Source organism: Populus trichocarpa, chromosome 1 (genome assembly GCF_000002775.5).
Source record: "Populus trichocarpa isolate Nisqually-1 chromosome 1, P.trichocarpa_v4.1, whole genome shotgun sequence".
NCBI lineage: Eukaryota > Viridiplantae > Streptophyta > Magnoliopsida > Malpighiales > Salicaceae > Populus > Populus trichocarpa.
The window spans coordinates 22,355,137-22,370,283 of NC_037285.2; the positions used below are offsets into that span (position 1 = coordinate 22,355,137).

The 15,147-nt window shown below is 32.5% G+C and overlaps 1 protein-coding gene across 1 annotated transcript; it reads right to left on the reverse strand.

Annotated features, from left to right (window-relative positions):
* Positions 1–7,668: 7,668 nt before the first annotated feature.
* Positions 7,669–9,158, reverse strand: LOC7467946 (E3 ubiquitin-protein ligase PUB24). Its single transcript, XM_024582816.2, has one exon. The coding sequence runs from the start codon at positions 9,042–9,044 to the stop codon at positions 7,818–7,820; it is 1,227 nt and encodes a 408-aa protein (XP_024438584.1). The 5' UTR covers positions 9,045–9,158; the 3' UTR covers positions 7,669–7,817.
* Positions 9,159–15,147: the final 5,989 nt, after the last annotated feature.

Here is a 15,147-nt window from a genome sequence, read left to right on the forward strand (position 1 = left end):
TACTTTAATAACCATTTTATTAAAGCCATGAGAACTAGGCCAATATTTCAAAAATACCAATAAAATTATATATTTTGTTTTCTTTTAAAGGTAAGATGTATTCATAATATTATATAAAAGTTATTTTTTTTGTTGACATTGTAACGATTAGGTTTTACCCGATAAGATAAGGATCTTCTTACTGAGGATGACTTTTCTTAAATCTTAGACAGATCAACAATTAGAAAGCACATTAACACCTTAGTTTTTTATCAGATAATTAAACACTATAGTTTACCTTAGGTATGATATATTTGGGGTGCTAATTCCTTCCCTTTTTGCAACCAATCCCCGTGCCCGATCTCTGAAAGTAGTTAGGGCTCCTAGTGATCAAAATACTAGGTGACGACTCTCATTCCCTCTTTCCACCGATAAAAGACAAGAATTTCTTGTCTCCTCTATTTTCTCGATTTTCCAGATACTAGACCAAGAATGGACTCATTCGTCACGACACCGTACATGTGTGATAATTTATTATATTTTTATATAACTTTAATATGCCATTTAGTCAGGTTTTATCATTCAAATTGAAATGATTATATTTTTCGTAAAAATGCTCTTGAGTTGTATTAAAAATTGTTTTAATTTCTTAAAAAACACTTAAAGTTTTTATTCTTAATATTTTAATGGTTGAGAAATTTTGAAAGAAAATATATTAGTTTTTATATAACTTAGGGGTATTTTTTAAATGAAAATATAATTATATCAATTTGAATAAAAAACTTGACAGAAAAACATATTAAATAATTGGTTATATTACAAAAACATGATTCATACAATTAAAATTATAAGGAAGATTTGACTAATTATATAATAAAAATAGATCATTAAACCATTTATCTTCTAATTTATTTGACTAGGAGAAATGTTAGGTATACCACATACACAAATTTATTGTTAAATAATACTATATTATGATTACTATCATATATTATTTTATAGTCTATTTTGAAACCAAAATAGACTATTTTATAGTCTATTTTTATAGTCTATTTTATATATGAAATTAAATTAAATTTCATCTATGATTTAAATTCAGTTAATAACATATTACAATTTTTATGTTTGTAATAAAGTATTAAATCACATAATTAAATTTAATTATACTATTTAAAATATACGTGAAATTTAATTGAATTAGTAATCATGACTATTTTACCATTAATTCAGAAATCATTTCTTTTTATTAATGTGGAAAAAATAATTGTGACACATTGTGAAAGGAAATCAAACACTTGAGGAATAACCTTTGGATGCCAATGGTCATATATGCCTAATGTCTGCAGAGCAATTCTATAATGGAAAGTTAAGTGGTGGAGATACTGAAAATGGGCACCGGCAATATGGTGTTCAAGAGTAGATAAAAGGAACAAAGCAAAAACATTTGGAGAGAGGGCAAAAAGACTGTTGAAGAAGGGGAGTAACCCTTTCTTGACCAGGAGCCTCAAATTTTCTATTAGACTAAAGAAAAAAAACGTTCTAAAGATTTAACATTGCGATGCGTTGCCTGAAATCCTGATTGGGAGCGAGGGAGAACCCAACTTTAGCATGATGAAAGTGCCTTCACCACCGAAATAATCATTGAGAGTTTTATTTAGAATTATTTTAGCAAATAAAAGGGTTTCATTTCTGATTTGTTTTTTATTTTTTATGATTTGATTTCATTTAGAATTCAAATCAATACCATTAAAAGAGTTTTAAACACAAAAATTGATTTAATCCTTGAAATTAAATTAAATTTTAAAAATTTCAAATAATATGATAAACAAATTCTTGCATGTTTTGTTGATTATATCATCTTTATTGATGAGTCATTTACAAAAATACAGAGGAATTGATGAATGTTAAGACCCTGTTTGTTTTTGTATTTCAAAAATGTTTTTAAAAAAATTTGAAAGTTTTTTTATTTTTTCTTTACTTCAAATTAATTGTTAGGTGTTTTCACATCGTTTTGATGTGCTGATATTAAAAATAATTTTTAAAAAATAAAATAAAAATTATTTTAATGCATTTCCGAGTGAAAAAATACTTTAAAAAGCAACCGCTATCATACTCTCAAACACCAACTAAGACCAGCAAAATAATCTGGTCCCCCTTTTTTTTCTTTTAATAAAGCAATTAAACCTACTAAATTCAAGAGCATTGAAAGAATGTAGAAGGCCTCTGGTCCCCGTTTACCAGGCAATTAGTGGGAAAAGTCTGAAAGCATCCATAGATCCCATTTATTTCAGCCCATTTTAATCAAATTAACACTCTGAGATGTCAATACAGATACGGTGGCGACCTAAGAAGCCCATCTTCACAAAACACAAATATTTGCAATTTTTTCTTTTGTCATGGCATTGAGAGTAAGAGCTCAGTTAACTAATACAACTTCAGTCACTGCATAGACAGAGAGACTAATCCGGATCATGCTATATGTCCTACTTCATATGAAGAAGGTTAGGAGTACGAACTCTCCCTCCTTTTACAGGGCATGCCATATCCTACGTAAATAGAAAAAAAAAACTAACACAGTTTCAAACCAATTTCTTCATTAATCATATCAAGATGAAGATTATGTAAAGAATAAAACAAAAACCTTGATGGTTAAGATATTGAAGATTACTATATGATTTGGCTTTCTTGTTCCTTTTCTTAATTTTCTTAAATATTAAAAAACAAATTGACGTTAAGCTAAAATGTTCTACCCTTGCATGTCGAAGCAGGCAAGCAGCCCGTCGCAGACATGGGAAATGCCTTTTATCTGCATGGCCCCTTAATTTCATAACGGAGGACTAGCTAAATGTTTTGCTTGATGGTCCTTGGGTAATTCCTCAACCTTGCATCAATGGCAGCCAATACTCCATGGATATAGCAGTTGCGTAGTTTGTATTCTTTTAACTAGATCTGGGAACAAGGAAGGGCACACTTTACAAAGTCATAGCGAAGACTTTGCTGGTATAAGAGTTTGAAGATGACCTGAAAAAAGCCTTTGCTTTCTAAATTCTGAATGAAACATCGAATTTGGAGGGTTGAGTAAGAAGCTCTTCATACGTTATGTTATGCGAACTTACAAGGCCGAGAACTCTACTCAGGATTTGGAAAGTGGAGGTGAAGGGAAAGGAAGGCAACAACTATATGTCGGAATTGGTATTCCAGAAGAAAAATAAGAGAAAAGGTTTGAATTTAGATTTTTTTGAAAAATAAAAACTAATATAGTTGAGTTATAACTTATTAACTAGCAGCGAAACCGCGTTGTAAGAAAAGCATTTTAGTCGGTCAACATGAAATCATTAATTTCTGCAATATATGATTTTAATTCGGCAAATGTCACCCATAAATATCATAATTGGCAAGAGTCAATATTCAACACAATACGTAGGATGACTTGAATTATGGAAATAAAGAACGGAGACTATAATGGAGTTTCTATTTTTATTATTCAGTAAACGCTAGCTTGGAATGAATAATAGTTATAAGATTTATCAAAAATATTGAAATTATATATATGTCTCTATCTTCATGACTCATAATGACTTCTTGACTCATAATGAGCGATCATATATGTGAATAATATTATTATTTAATTGGATAAATATCATATATAACTATCATGGTTGGCAAGAGTCAATATTCATCACTATACAAAAAATACAAGTGAGTTGGTAGTTTAATTGATAATAATTAAGTGATAAAAAGTTAACTAGAAAAAAAAAAGTTCAAATTTTATCATTTGTATTTCTCAACTCATATTTAAGTATATAATCAACTAGGGATCTTGAATTGGCTAGATTTGTTTTTAGTTTGGCATTTAGAAACATACATACCTACCCGTGAATCATGTCGAGGAGTGTATGTATCCTTGATATACAAAAAAAAAATATATAAAAGAATTTAAATTATAATCGTTCTTGGACTATAATAAAGTTCTAGTTTTACTATTCAATAAAGGATAGCTTGGAATGAATATTAGTTATAAAATCAATAAAATATGGAAATGATATATATGTCTTTGTTTTCATGAATCATATGACTAATCATATATGTGAATAATGTTATTATTTAACTTGAAATCAATGTTGACTAAATATTTAGAAAAATCAATAAGAGGTAAAATTATTTTAAAAAAATTCATTTAAATAAAAAACTTAAGTGGTTAAATAAGGTAATTTAGTTTTTTTATCAAAAAAAAAAAACAAGTTTTGAATTAGCTAATACTTCAAAAGAAAACATTCAGTCGATGGTGAATTTGTTTTTTCCAGCCCATTGATCGATTAAGCTCATATCCCCATAAGATAACGGCAACTTTAAGCTCTCAACCATCAACATTAGTGAGCAATATTCAGATGCAATTAAAATAATGTAATTTTAAATTTCTTTTATTGACGCTTCCATTAGGCACATCTTCAAAAATATACAATAAAATTAGGTCTTCACCCCTCTTAGCCGATCTCTCGTTTCATTAGTGATTCAATTTAAAAATTTTCAAGCTGCTATTTAGTCAACTATACTCACCTACTCACCTTTGAAGAAAAAAAAAAAATATATATATATATATATATATATATATATATATATATATGTTTTGAATTTTCCAAATAGTAAAATTGGCAGGTGATGCTTATAATTAAACCAATTTTCTTTGTATTTATGACATATGCTTCACCTTTTAGATCATCATTCCTTGTTGAAGTAAGAGTTCCCTAGCCAGATGCAGACATGCAGCTCTAAAATCCGGTCATCTACACAATGGCCATAATTGGCTTCAAGATACAAGAAGATCCTACGACTTGCTTTTATTACAAATAGCATGTTCAGGATATAGTAAGAAATATACCAGAGAGCATCCAAATTGAAGAAAAAAAACCGAAACAGGAAATAACTATTTACGATTCTTTTCATACAGTAGTGACTTGTTTGTGTGTGTTGTACGTACGTGGAGTTCATTACCCACATTTTTAATACTTGATAAAAGATAATATTTGTATCAAATTAAACTCCCTTTTATCATTTATAATAAATGTTCATTGGTTTGGATTATATATAATGACAAAATGTGTTATTAACTCATCATACTCGAAGTTTATTTTCCACATTTTTAATGATGCTTTCTGTTCAAATGATATTATAACAAATCGATGACACTATAGATCATAAGATAAAGGTAAAAGGCTACATATATAGGAGTCATTAGTCAAGCTTTGCTGCTATTACCATTGATTCAAGGTAAACGCATACCGTACTTAGAACGCATATATCACATAAAGAACTCCATGAAAATTAAACAAAAAATTCTTTTATATTATTAAATGACCCTATCAATCAAAAAACTAAAACAATTATACGAGATTATAAGATTTAATTTATATTATTTTTTAATATATAATTTTAAATGAAAGTTATTTACGCTTAAAAATTACCCAAACTCAAACTATTTTATGTTGTTAATTGATTTTAATTAGAAAATAAAATAAAAATGATGAGATTTGAATTCATGATTGTTTGACTAGAAATTAAGACTCTAATATGATGTTAAGAATTATCTTAACTTAAAAGCTTAAATTATTAGATGAGATACTAAGATTTGATTTATTCTCTCTCTACATACACACACAAATATATATATATTAACTCCAAATTAACATATAAAGCCATTTGAGCCTGCCTAGTGCATGGTTAGCAACTAGAGTTGTCAATAATTAGGTTAATTAACCTAATCAAAATATAATCTAATTTTTAAATAAAATTCAAAATGATATAGTTCTAGCTTAAAAATTAAAAACCTCATTATTTTAATTGGTATGAATCAACCTAGTCAACTTGCAACTTGAACTTTAAACTGGGTCATGAGCCAGACCCGGTTTCATTACCATACCTGTAACCTCTAAAACTTGATTTAGCACCGGCATCCCTTCAAGTGTTCTTGGATTTTCCTACTAGCGTTCATGTAGGCAGAGTTTCACTTTCCCATGTTTGCAAATGGTGGTGTGCAGGTGAGAGCATATAGAAGTACAAATATGCATAATAATTTACTCAAATTAGTTTCCCAAAATAAGAAAGTTTCATAGTTTCTGAAAATTCAAATTGCTGGTCTCCTACTTAAGCAGAAACTCACAAAATAGAAGTAAAATCAAAGACGGATCAAGATAGAATCCAAAATAAAATCTCACTAAGTTACAAATAAATATTACAACATATACTAGGTCGATGTTCCTTTCACTGTTTATCTAGATACAAATTACTGTAAATTGAAGTAATATAATGACAGAATTGTCCTTACCAAAAAAACTTGCTAAGCATGCAGTTGGGGTAGGATTGTCTTCTCCATTGGATACATTTGGCATTGAAAGAATGATTGGTGACAAAATACTCCGTTCAGATTTTTTGGGTTGCAGTATAGATACTGATTTGCCTTTCAGAGAACAAAATTTTAACCTTTGGATTGAGAGCTTCTTTTGTCTTTTCAAAAAAAAAAAAAACAATGAAGATACAACCATGCCCCTGAGAGGGGGGAATATGTGTTGAGGGGTTTCACCATCTTTTCTTTTATTGAAATAGTTCAAATACAAAATTATTATTGGATTTCAACAAAAACAAGGTTGCATATATGGATGTTTTCATCGTTTCCATATGGTTGTCAGACCCAAACGCTTAGGTTTAGCATTGTTGCCAGACCTATTCTTTGAGGTTTATCTTAGGTAACACATTCATCTTGCAGCCCCACCCAAATGATTGTAAGTAAATCCCTTGCCTTTTCTTCTTTTACTTTTGAAATAAAAAAAGGTAAATTTCTTGCCCAGGATAGAGAATGGGGTGAAGGAAGTTTCGGGACATGATTTTTTTTCCCTTATTCTTTTCGGCTCCACAATATAGACATAGGATTTTTTTAGGATAAATATTATATATATCACTGATAATTTTATATCCAAATTATTTTTATATCAATCTTATCATTAAGTCGTGCATTTAAGATTTTACATCGCCTTGCTAGATCCAGGCACCCGGGTTTGGAATGGATGTCAGGCCCAAGCGCCTGGGTTTGCAATGGTTGCAATGCTCAAGTGCTTGGGTCTGACATGGTTGCTAGACCCAGGCGCCTTAGGTCTGGCGTTGTTGCCAGGTTTAGACAGCTAGGGTCTGGCGTGGTAGCCAGGTGCCGTGGGTTTAGCGTTGTCGCTAGGCCCAAGCACATGAGTCTGGCTTAGTTGCCAGACCCAGGTGCCTAGGTCTGGCGTTGTCGTTAGACCGAGACACATGGGTCTGGTGTTGTTGTCAAGCCCAGGCATTTTGGAGCCAGCCTGACAAGTTTGTTAAACTAAGACGCTTGGATTTGGCAGTTACCTAAGTTCACAATAACGTGGATCTGGCACTTCCACCTGCCATTGCAATAACTATATATATTGTTTACTAATCGGCTCGCAATAATGCTCAAACCATCTCTCTAGTTTATATACAAATATACATCATGTTTTATTTCTTTCTTGAATTCAAATTCGAGAAATTTGGGTTATATAAAAACATTTAAGATTGTGTCTTGGGATATATATATATATATATTAAAAAAATAGAGATAGAGACATTTAACAGTTTTAAATTGAATTCTTATGTTTTCTAAATAAAAAATATAAGGAGATGTTTTTTTATCCCTTATTATTTTTTTATTTTTTATTTTAAGATAATAACCAAACACTGTAGATAAACCATAAGCTCTTCTGCTTGTTTATCTAATCTTGAAAGTGTTTTATATAGGTTATACAAAACATTTGAGGAAAAGAAGGAATTAAAGGATTAGTTAATTATGGATACCTTGTTAACAAATCTACGGCAATGCAAGGAGAATTGTTCCACGTATTGGAGTGCAACCTGAGGATCCCTCTTGCTTTCTTTTTTAAATAGGGAGCACAGTCTGCCTGAATAAGCATGCAGAGTAGTTTTGACACAGCACCAACTCTCAACATCTCTAGAACAGCTTCGTCTCCAGCAGAAAATTTTGAGATTGAATCAAGTATGTGCACTGCTCGATCATCTGTTGCTGGAGAAACCCTAAGGACCCTCTTTGAAAGCAGGGCAATGCTTCCTGCGTGCTTTAGAAACTGTTCTCTCCCAGCTGCACATGAACACAACTGAGCCAAAAGATTAAAAATGAGCTCTGTGATGTTCCTCTCGGGTTTCTCTAGCTCTAGTTCAATGAGCTCAAAAACCGCATTAGCTTCAACAATTTTCATTCTGTTTCTGCCCCCAAAACACACTTCTGTTAGGACAAGCAAGGCTGACTTTATGGCTAGTTTAGAGATTCTCTTCCTAAGAACCCTTGTTACGATCTCTTTGAAGAAATCAACCTTTAATCTCTCCAATAGCTCTTGACAAACAACGCATATTGTTTTGTGCAATACTAGCATTGCGTGAGTCTTGACATCAACATGATTATCTATCTTACAACGTAAGGTCCATGTCAATGAATCGATGAATTCTTGGTTCTCCCTGACAAGAAGCTTGATTTCTTGTGATTGGTTCCAAATAAGATAAAGAATTCTCAAACCTTCTTCAAGGCCGGTTGTCTTTCCTTCTTTGAAACATTTTATAATGAAAAGAACCATAGCTTTTGCCACGCCAGCTTCCACCATGCAAGTCCTATTCCTTTCATTCTCTGCGGCCAGGGCTTCCAGTTTCATTAATGCTTTAGTACAAGAGTGATCAGGGACATCAAGATCCTTGATGAGTCTAAGGACTTGGCTCTTCTTGATAGGAGATTTCGGAGTGGGAATTCGATCGATGCCATCGATGGCATTCAGAGTGCACCATGATTGAATTAGCCGCCTCAATGTGTGATTTGGTATCAACTCAGAATCTCCTGGCAAAGGCTGCTTTGTAACTGGACACGTAGGGTTTCCTTGGGCTGTCTTCAACCAGTGTTCTATGCTTTCTCGCTCGTATGTGATGCCTGTTATTGTTGTTACTGGATCTTTCAGGATTTGTAGCGATATGGGACATAGAAAATATTCAGGAATTTCTATATCAGCCATGATAATCAACAACAACAAATTAAAAAAAAAAAAAAAAACCCTAAGGAATTAACAAGTTAATTAGCAATGGGACTTAATCAATTTTTTTTTCTGTGTCTAAAAGGGATAATTTTTTTTGGAGGATTTAGAGCAATGGAGAGAATTTTTTTTTTTATTTTAGGGATGCAGCTAGCATATTTAATAGAAAGGTTTGAAAGCATTCAGATAGATAATTCTAGAAACAAAAATTTAATGCTCTTTTTTTTTTTTTTTCCTGTTTTACAAGTCTTACTTTTCTTGCTTTGGCCTTTCCATGGTCAAAGCACTAACACATAAAAACACGTTGGCAAGAATTTTCGTCTAGGAGCCAACCAAAGTGGTGCCACTTGGCACAAAATGAGTGGGTAAATAATGATGATGGCCCCACCATTCAAAGGGCAAAAGCAAGTGACGGGGGCAAAAAGATAGAGAAGTGCACGTCTCGAGACTGTGGAATAGTTTTTGAGGGTTGAAAATGAGAATGAGGGCAAAGTTAGTGGGCGCCTGGCATCGACTGCATAACGTGATTCTGTGGGTAAAGAGACGAGAGAAGAGAAGAAGAAAATACAACAGGGGCCGTAAGCAGTTGCTCGCTTGTGTTTCATGCATTCAACCTTTGGCTTTGAGTTGACCATACTATTTTTTTAAGCACTATTTTCCATGGCTGACTTAATCCGATCAGCTAATTATTCTAATTAACCAGACGACTGAGTTATTTTGATGCTCTATGTTTTTTTCTTTTTCATATAATTAAAAATTATGATAATGAATTAGTGCCACTCCTCTCCTCAAGGATAGTTATAGCAAGATAGTTATTAGTAACTTTATAATATCCTTCTCTCATAAATAGGACATAATTAGCTCATCATTAATGATTAAACCGCCATGGAATTAATTAGTATTAATAGTTATAGTTCACGTGATAACAAAACGTATTAACATAATAGATTGAATTAGTCACCGTTATAGACTTTATATATTCTCTGAGTTTCTCTTATAATAAATCATTTTTTAAGATCAAATATTCGGAAAAGGATTTGGACCAATAACTTTATTAATTATGAGGACAAAGAATTCATTATTAATAAGTCAAAGACCTGTTGATAACACGATCAAGAACGTCAAAAAAAATCATAGATTGGAATTTTTACTGTTGTATAATATTAAACAATCCTGCCTGTAATGCTGAAGCCACAACTGGATCTCTCTAAAGAAAAACAAAGAAGAGAAAAGATGAAGGTTGTTAATTTAACAATTGATGCGACCCAATGTGAGTGCAGGCTAGCCTTGCACTTGCAGTAAAATAGACAGATAGCGGTTTCAAAATCCTTTATTATTATAATCTGAATTCGGACACTCACGCGCTTCACTTTCAACCTAACTAATTACCATCCACTTCAGATGGTACCAAATTATATAAATTTAGATGGTTCAGTGATTTTTTTTTTTAATTTTATTCTTTAATATTCAATTTTTATTCAATTTTTGTTAATTTTATTCTTTAATATTTATTGATTTTAAATTAGTTTTCATAGTTTGTTTCGATTTTTTCCTATCAAATTATAACAATTTCAAACAAACATCTTGGTATTTAGTTTGTATTTAATTTTACAAGTGTGAGGGCTGGCTGCACAAATCACAGTAAATTATCGGTCGTTACACAGGTGTTCACCATCAAGTCCGTTTATAGGTTGAGTGAGGCCGGTTATGACAAAATTGTCTAATGGGCGAGAAGCATTTTACCTGAAGGGAACAGACTGAAAGAGAACGTCTATGCTGCTAAGTTTATGATGAAACCCCTCGGTCTAGGATACCAGAAAATTGACATGTGTCCCAACTTCTGCATGTTGTACTACCTTGAAAATACGAGTTCATGACATGTGGGCATTCCTATTAGAAACCCAGAACTAGCATGGGAATGACTCTTGTAGCATATAAAAAACTAAAATACTTCCTAATCATGCCTAGACTGTAAAGGCTATTCATGTCATCAAAGATTGTTGAGCACATGACATGGCACCAATCACATTATATGGTTGATGGAGTGATGGTGCATCCTTCTGATGGTGAAGCATGGAAACACTTTAACAGTGTGCATCCTCACTTTTCAGCTGAATCAAGAAACGTGTGTCTTGGGTTGTGTACAGATGGATTCAACCCTTTCGGGTCATTTGCTGCTCCTCATTCTTGTTGGTCGGTTATACTCATGGTTTACAACTTGTCACTGGGAATGTGTATGAGGATGAAGTTCTTATTTTTATCTACGGTCATATCCGGTCCTAACACTCCGGGCTGAAATATTGATGTTTGTCCTTGACCGTTGATTGATGAGTTGACGCAATTGTGGTCCTCCGAGGCTTTGACTTATGATGTATCGAGAAAACAAAATTTTCTTATGAGGGCAACTTTGATATGGACTATCAATAATTTTCCAGCTTATGAAATGGTTTTTGGTTGGAGCATGCTTGAAAAACTAGCATGTCCATACTACATGGAAAACAACAAGGTATCCACTCTAACAAACGAGGGTAAAACGTCTTGTGTCATATCCATATCGAACTTGTATTACCCAATAAAGGCATCAAACAAATTTTTCCATCTTTTCACCTTGAAATTGTCCAATCACATATACTAAGTGAGGGTAGCATCACTCAAGCTATCTTGAAAGAAATGAATCAACAACTTCTCATTATGAATCACATCGACCATTTTGTTGTAGTATAATTTGAGATGGGTTATCGGGCATTTTGTTGTGATATATGTAATAAATTTTAGCCCTCTAGACTTTTTTTAAATTACAATATAAGGAACCAAACATATCTTAGCGGCTTTTACAGGATCATAAAAACTAGTTCCCTCAATTTCTCTAATTTTTTCCTCTAGGGAAACCAATTTCTCCAGGCCATATTCTTCTATTATCTTGTCTTTTTAAGCTTCTTCCATTGTCAAGTCTATAGTGGGTGGCATCCTTAAAGGATACACTGGTTGAGCAGATGGAAATTGTGTAATATGTTGAGACTCGGGCGACACTTTGTTTATCCCTAAATTATGTGGATCGAAGGGAGCCGCAAGCATAGGTGCAAGCTGAGATGTGACTAATGGTTGGGCGGATGTTCCTTCTCCAGATTTAGTCCTCAAAGCCTGTTCAAGTAGACTAGTAAACTTGCAATGTCTCCTTTAAGACTTTTCCAACTCTATTTGGTGTTGGGCTTCTAACTAGGCTTTTTTTTCATTTTCCATTTGTCTTTTTCATAGTTGAGTATTATAGGTGCATCTTAATAGGAGACTTATATTTCACCTAATATATGTGTGTGTGTGTGTGTGTGTGTGTGTGTGTGTGTGTGTGTGAAATGCATAAGTATGGATTTATGAGATTTAGGTTATGACTACATATAAACATTACACCTTGCAGTTAAGATTTTTCTTGATGGTAAAAATAACGTTAACAACACCTGCACTTTTTTTTTTCATTGAGAAAAAAATGCTTCATCCCACACCATATCATATATAATCAAACTAGTAGAAACTCTTAATGTATTGGAGATAAGGATATTCAAAGTCAAAATTTAATTGAAAAAACAATGAAGATTTAGACACTTAATTAGAAATAATAAAAGTTGGTACAATTGATTAGAAATTTTGTGTAAGCACAAGTACTGAATCTTTTAGTTTTTTGACATTCTTAGTAAAAACTAGCTATTTGATCTGCGCTCCGTCGTGGGTTGGATATTTGTTTTTCAAAAAAAATATTAAACATACAGGCATTTGCAACATGTTTTTTCACATAAATAATATCAAATATAAATCAAAAAAATTATGCACACATCTAATTAAATAAAAAAAACATCTAAGTCAAGAAATGAAAAAAAAAGAGACAAGAAATGGATATAAATTAAGATATTTGATATCACAACACAGTTCATTTACCTGATTGTGTTTAACAACTTTGTTAATTAAATTTATTTTTTTATTTAATTAAATGATAGTAAAAATAAATACACTCATAAAATTGATTGAATAAATTCAAAGAGAAAAAATATCTTGCAAGGTTACTTATTAGAAATACTATAGAAAAAGAAATATTTTTTGTATTTAAAAATAAAGTTCAACTATATAAAACATATAAAAAAAATAGATTAATTAGAATAGTCTCTTCAAAAAAAAATATAACTAAAAAGCAGCCATTATTTTTTAAAAAAAGGTTTGTTGCTACCTAATTTTTTACCCCATTTTTTAAAAAGTTTCGGAAAAAAACCAAAAATAGCAAAAAATAACAAAATCCTAAAAAATATGTTCTTAACGTATTCGTGTCGTTTTCAGCATCTTTTCCAAAAAAAAATATAAAGAATAAGAGAAAAGAATAAGAATAAGAATAAGTTGATTTAATTTTTAGTGATCTAATTATAATTATGGGAGGGAGATCACCAATTTGAAAATTAGAAACTCTTTTACTAAGCAACCCTTTTTTCTAATCATATGATATATAATCATTCTCTTAATCCAATTATCCATTTTTCTTTGCTTTGTTTCTAAGTTATTAAATGAATGGTTGGGATTTATTCTTGAAATCCAACGGTTGATCTTGATTTACTTTGCCTTCAAGCCAAAGAAAATTTTCACCTATAAATAAGTGATTACACACACACAAAATGGGGGATTTTAGAAAGACCAGAAAAAAAAAAACAAAAATTACTCCCACATTCTTCCCCACACCCACACGACACAAAAAATAAAAAACCCTAGACCTAATATCCCTAAGCCAGCCTTCAGCCCCAAAAAGGAACCAAAAACAAAAGTCATAAACCCAGGACCCTTATCTTTTAGCACAACTCTCTCTCATAGCAATTAAAAAAATCAAATACCATCTGACAGACCTTCTTTAGTCTTGATCTGCTTCCTCTAGCAGTGGTAAGGTACATTTTCAGTATAAGGAGAAAGAAGAAGATGTTGTGCATCTCATAAATTGGTCTACTTACCCCTGGGCCCCATCGTCATGTGTACTGATGTGCCACTAGTTACGAACCAATTCAAATGAGTACACTCGATGTGCCACCAGAGATCAACCCACCACAACCAGAAATCACAGCCTCATCCTTTCCTCTTCATTGCCAACGACTGCTCAAGTTGATTGAAACAAATAAAAAAAAGATTGAATAAGAAAATAAACAAAAGAAGAAATAAGGAAAATAAAACCAAGTGCTTGTGTGATTTTCTTTGCTGCAAGTCACAATGAGAGTCACCGTTGGCATAGGGAGTACGAAAAGGGGAAACCGCTCTAGATCCACCTATTCTTTGGGTTTTGCCTGCGATCACACGCGCCACCATAATTCCTATAATTTCAGGATCTTTCATTTTGGTTATTGAGTTTCCAGCAACCTCCCTAAGCTATCTTCAACATTAGGTTCTCTAGTCTTGAACTAATTCCTCTGGCAGTGGTAAGGTACACCATCAGTACAAGGAGAAAAAAGAACACGTTATGCATCTCATGGATTGGTCCACTTACCCCTGGGCCCCATCGTTGTGTGTATTGATGCGCCACCAGTCACGAACCTCTTCAGACGAGTACACTCTACATACCACCGGAGACCAACCCACTATAACCAGAAATCACAACCTCATCCTTTCCTCTTCACTACCAACAACTACTCAAGTTGATTAAAACAAATCAAAGAGAAGATTGAATAAAAAAAATAAACAAAAAAAGAAAGAAGGAAAATAAAACCAATTGCTTGTGTGATTTTCTTTGTTGCAGGTCACGATTCACCACCAGCACAGGGAGTAAGAAGAGGGAAAACCACTCCAGACCCACGCATTCTTTAGGTTTTGCCTGCGGCAGGGCATGAACTCACACGCCACTAGTGGCAGTGGTGCATGCAGCACACATGCCACCACTGTTCCTGCAATTTTAGGATCTTCCAGTTTGGTTACTGAGTTTCCAACAACCTCCCCAAGCTATCCTCAGCCTTCAGAAGGTCCATTGTGGGATTCAGATGACTTTTTTATGATTTGCGTTTAATTACAATGTTGTGTAAATATTTATAATTGAATGAGTGTGTAGGTTAAATAGTAAAAAAAGATGAATGTG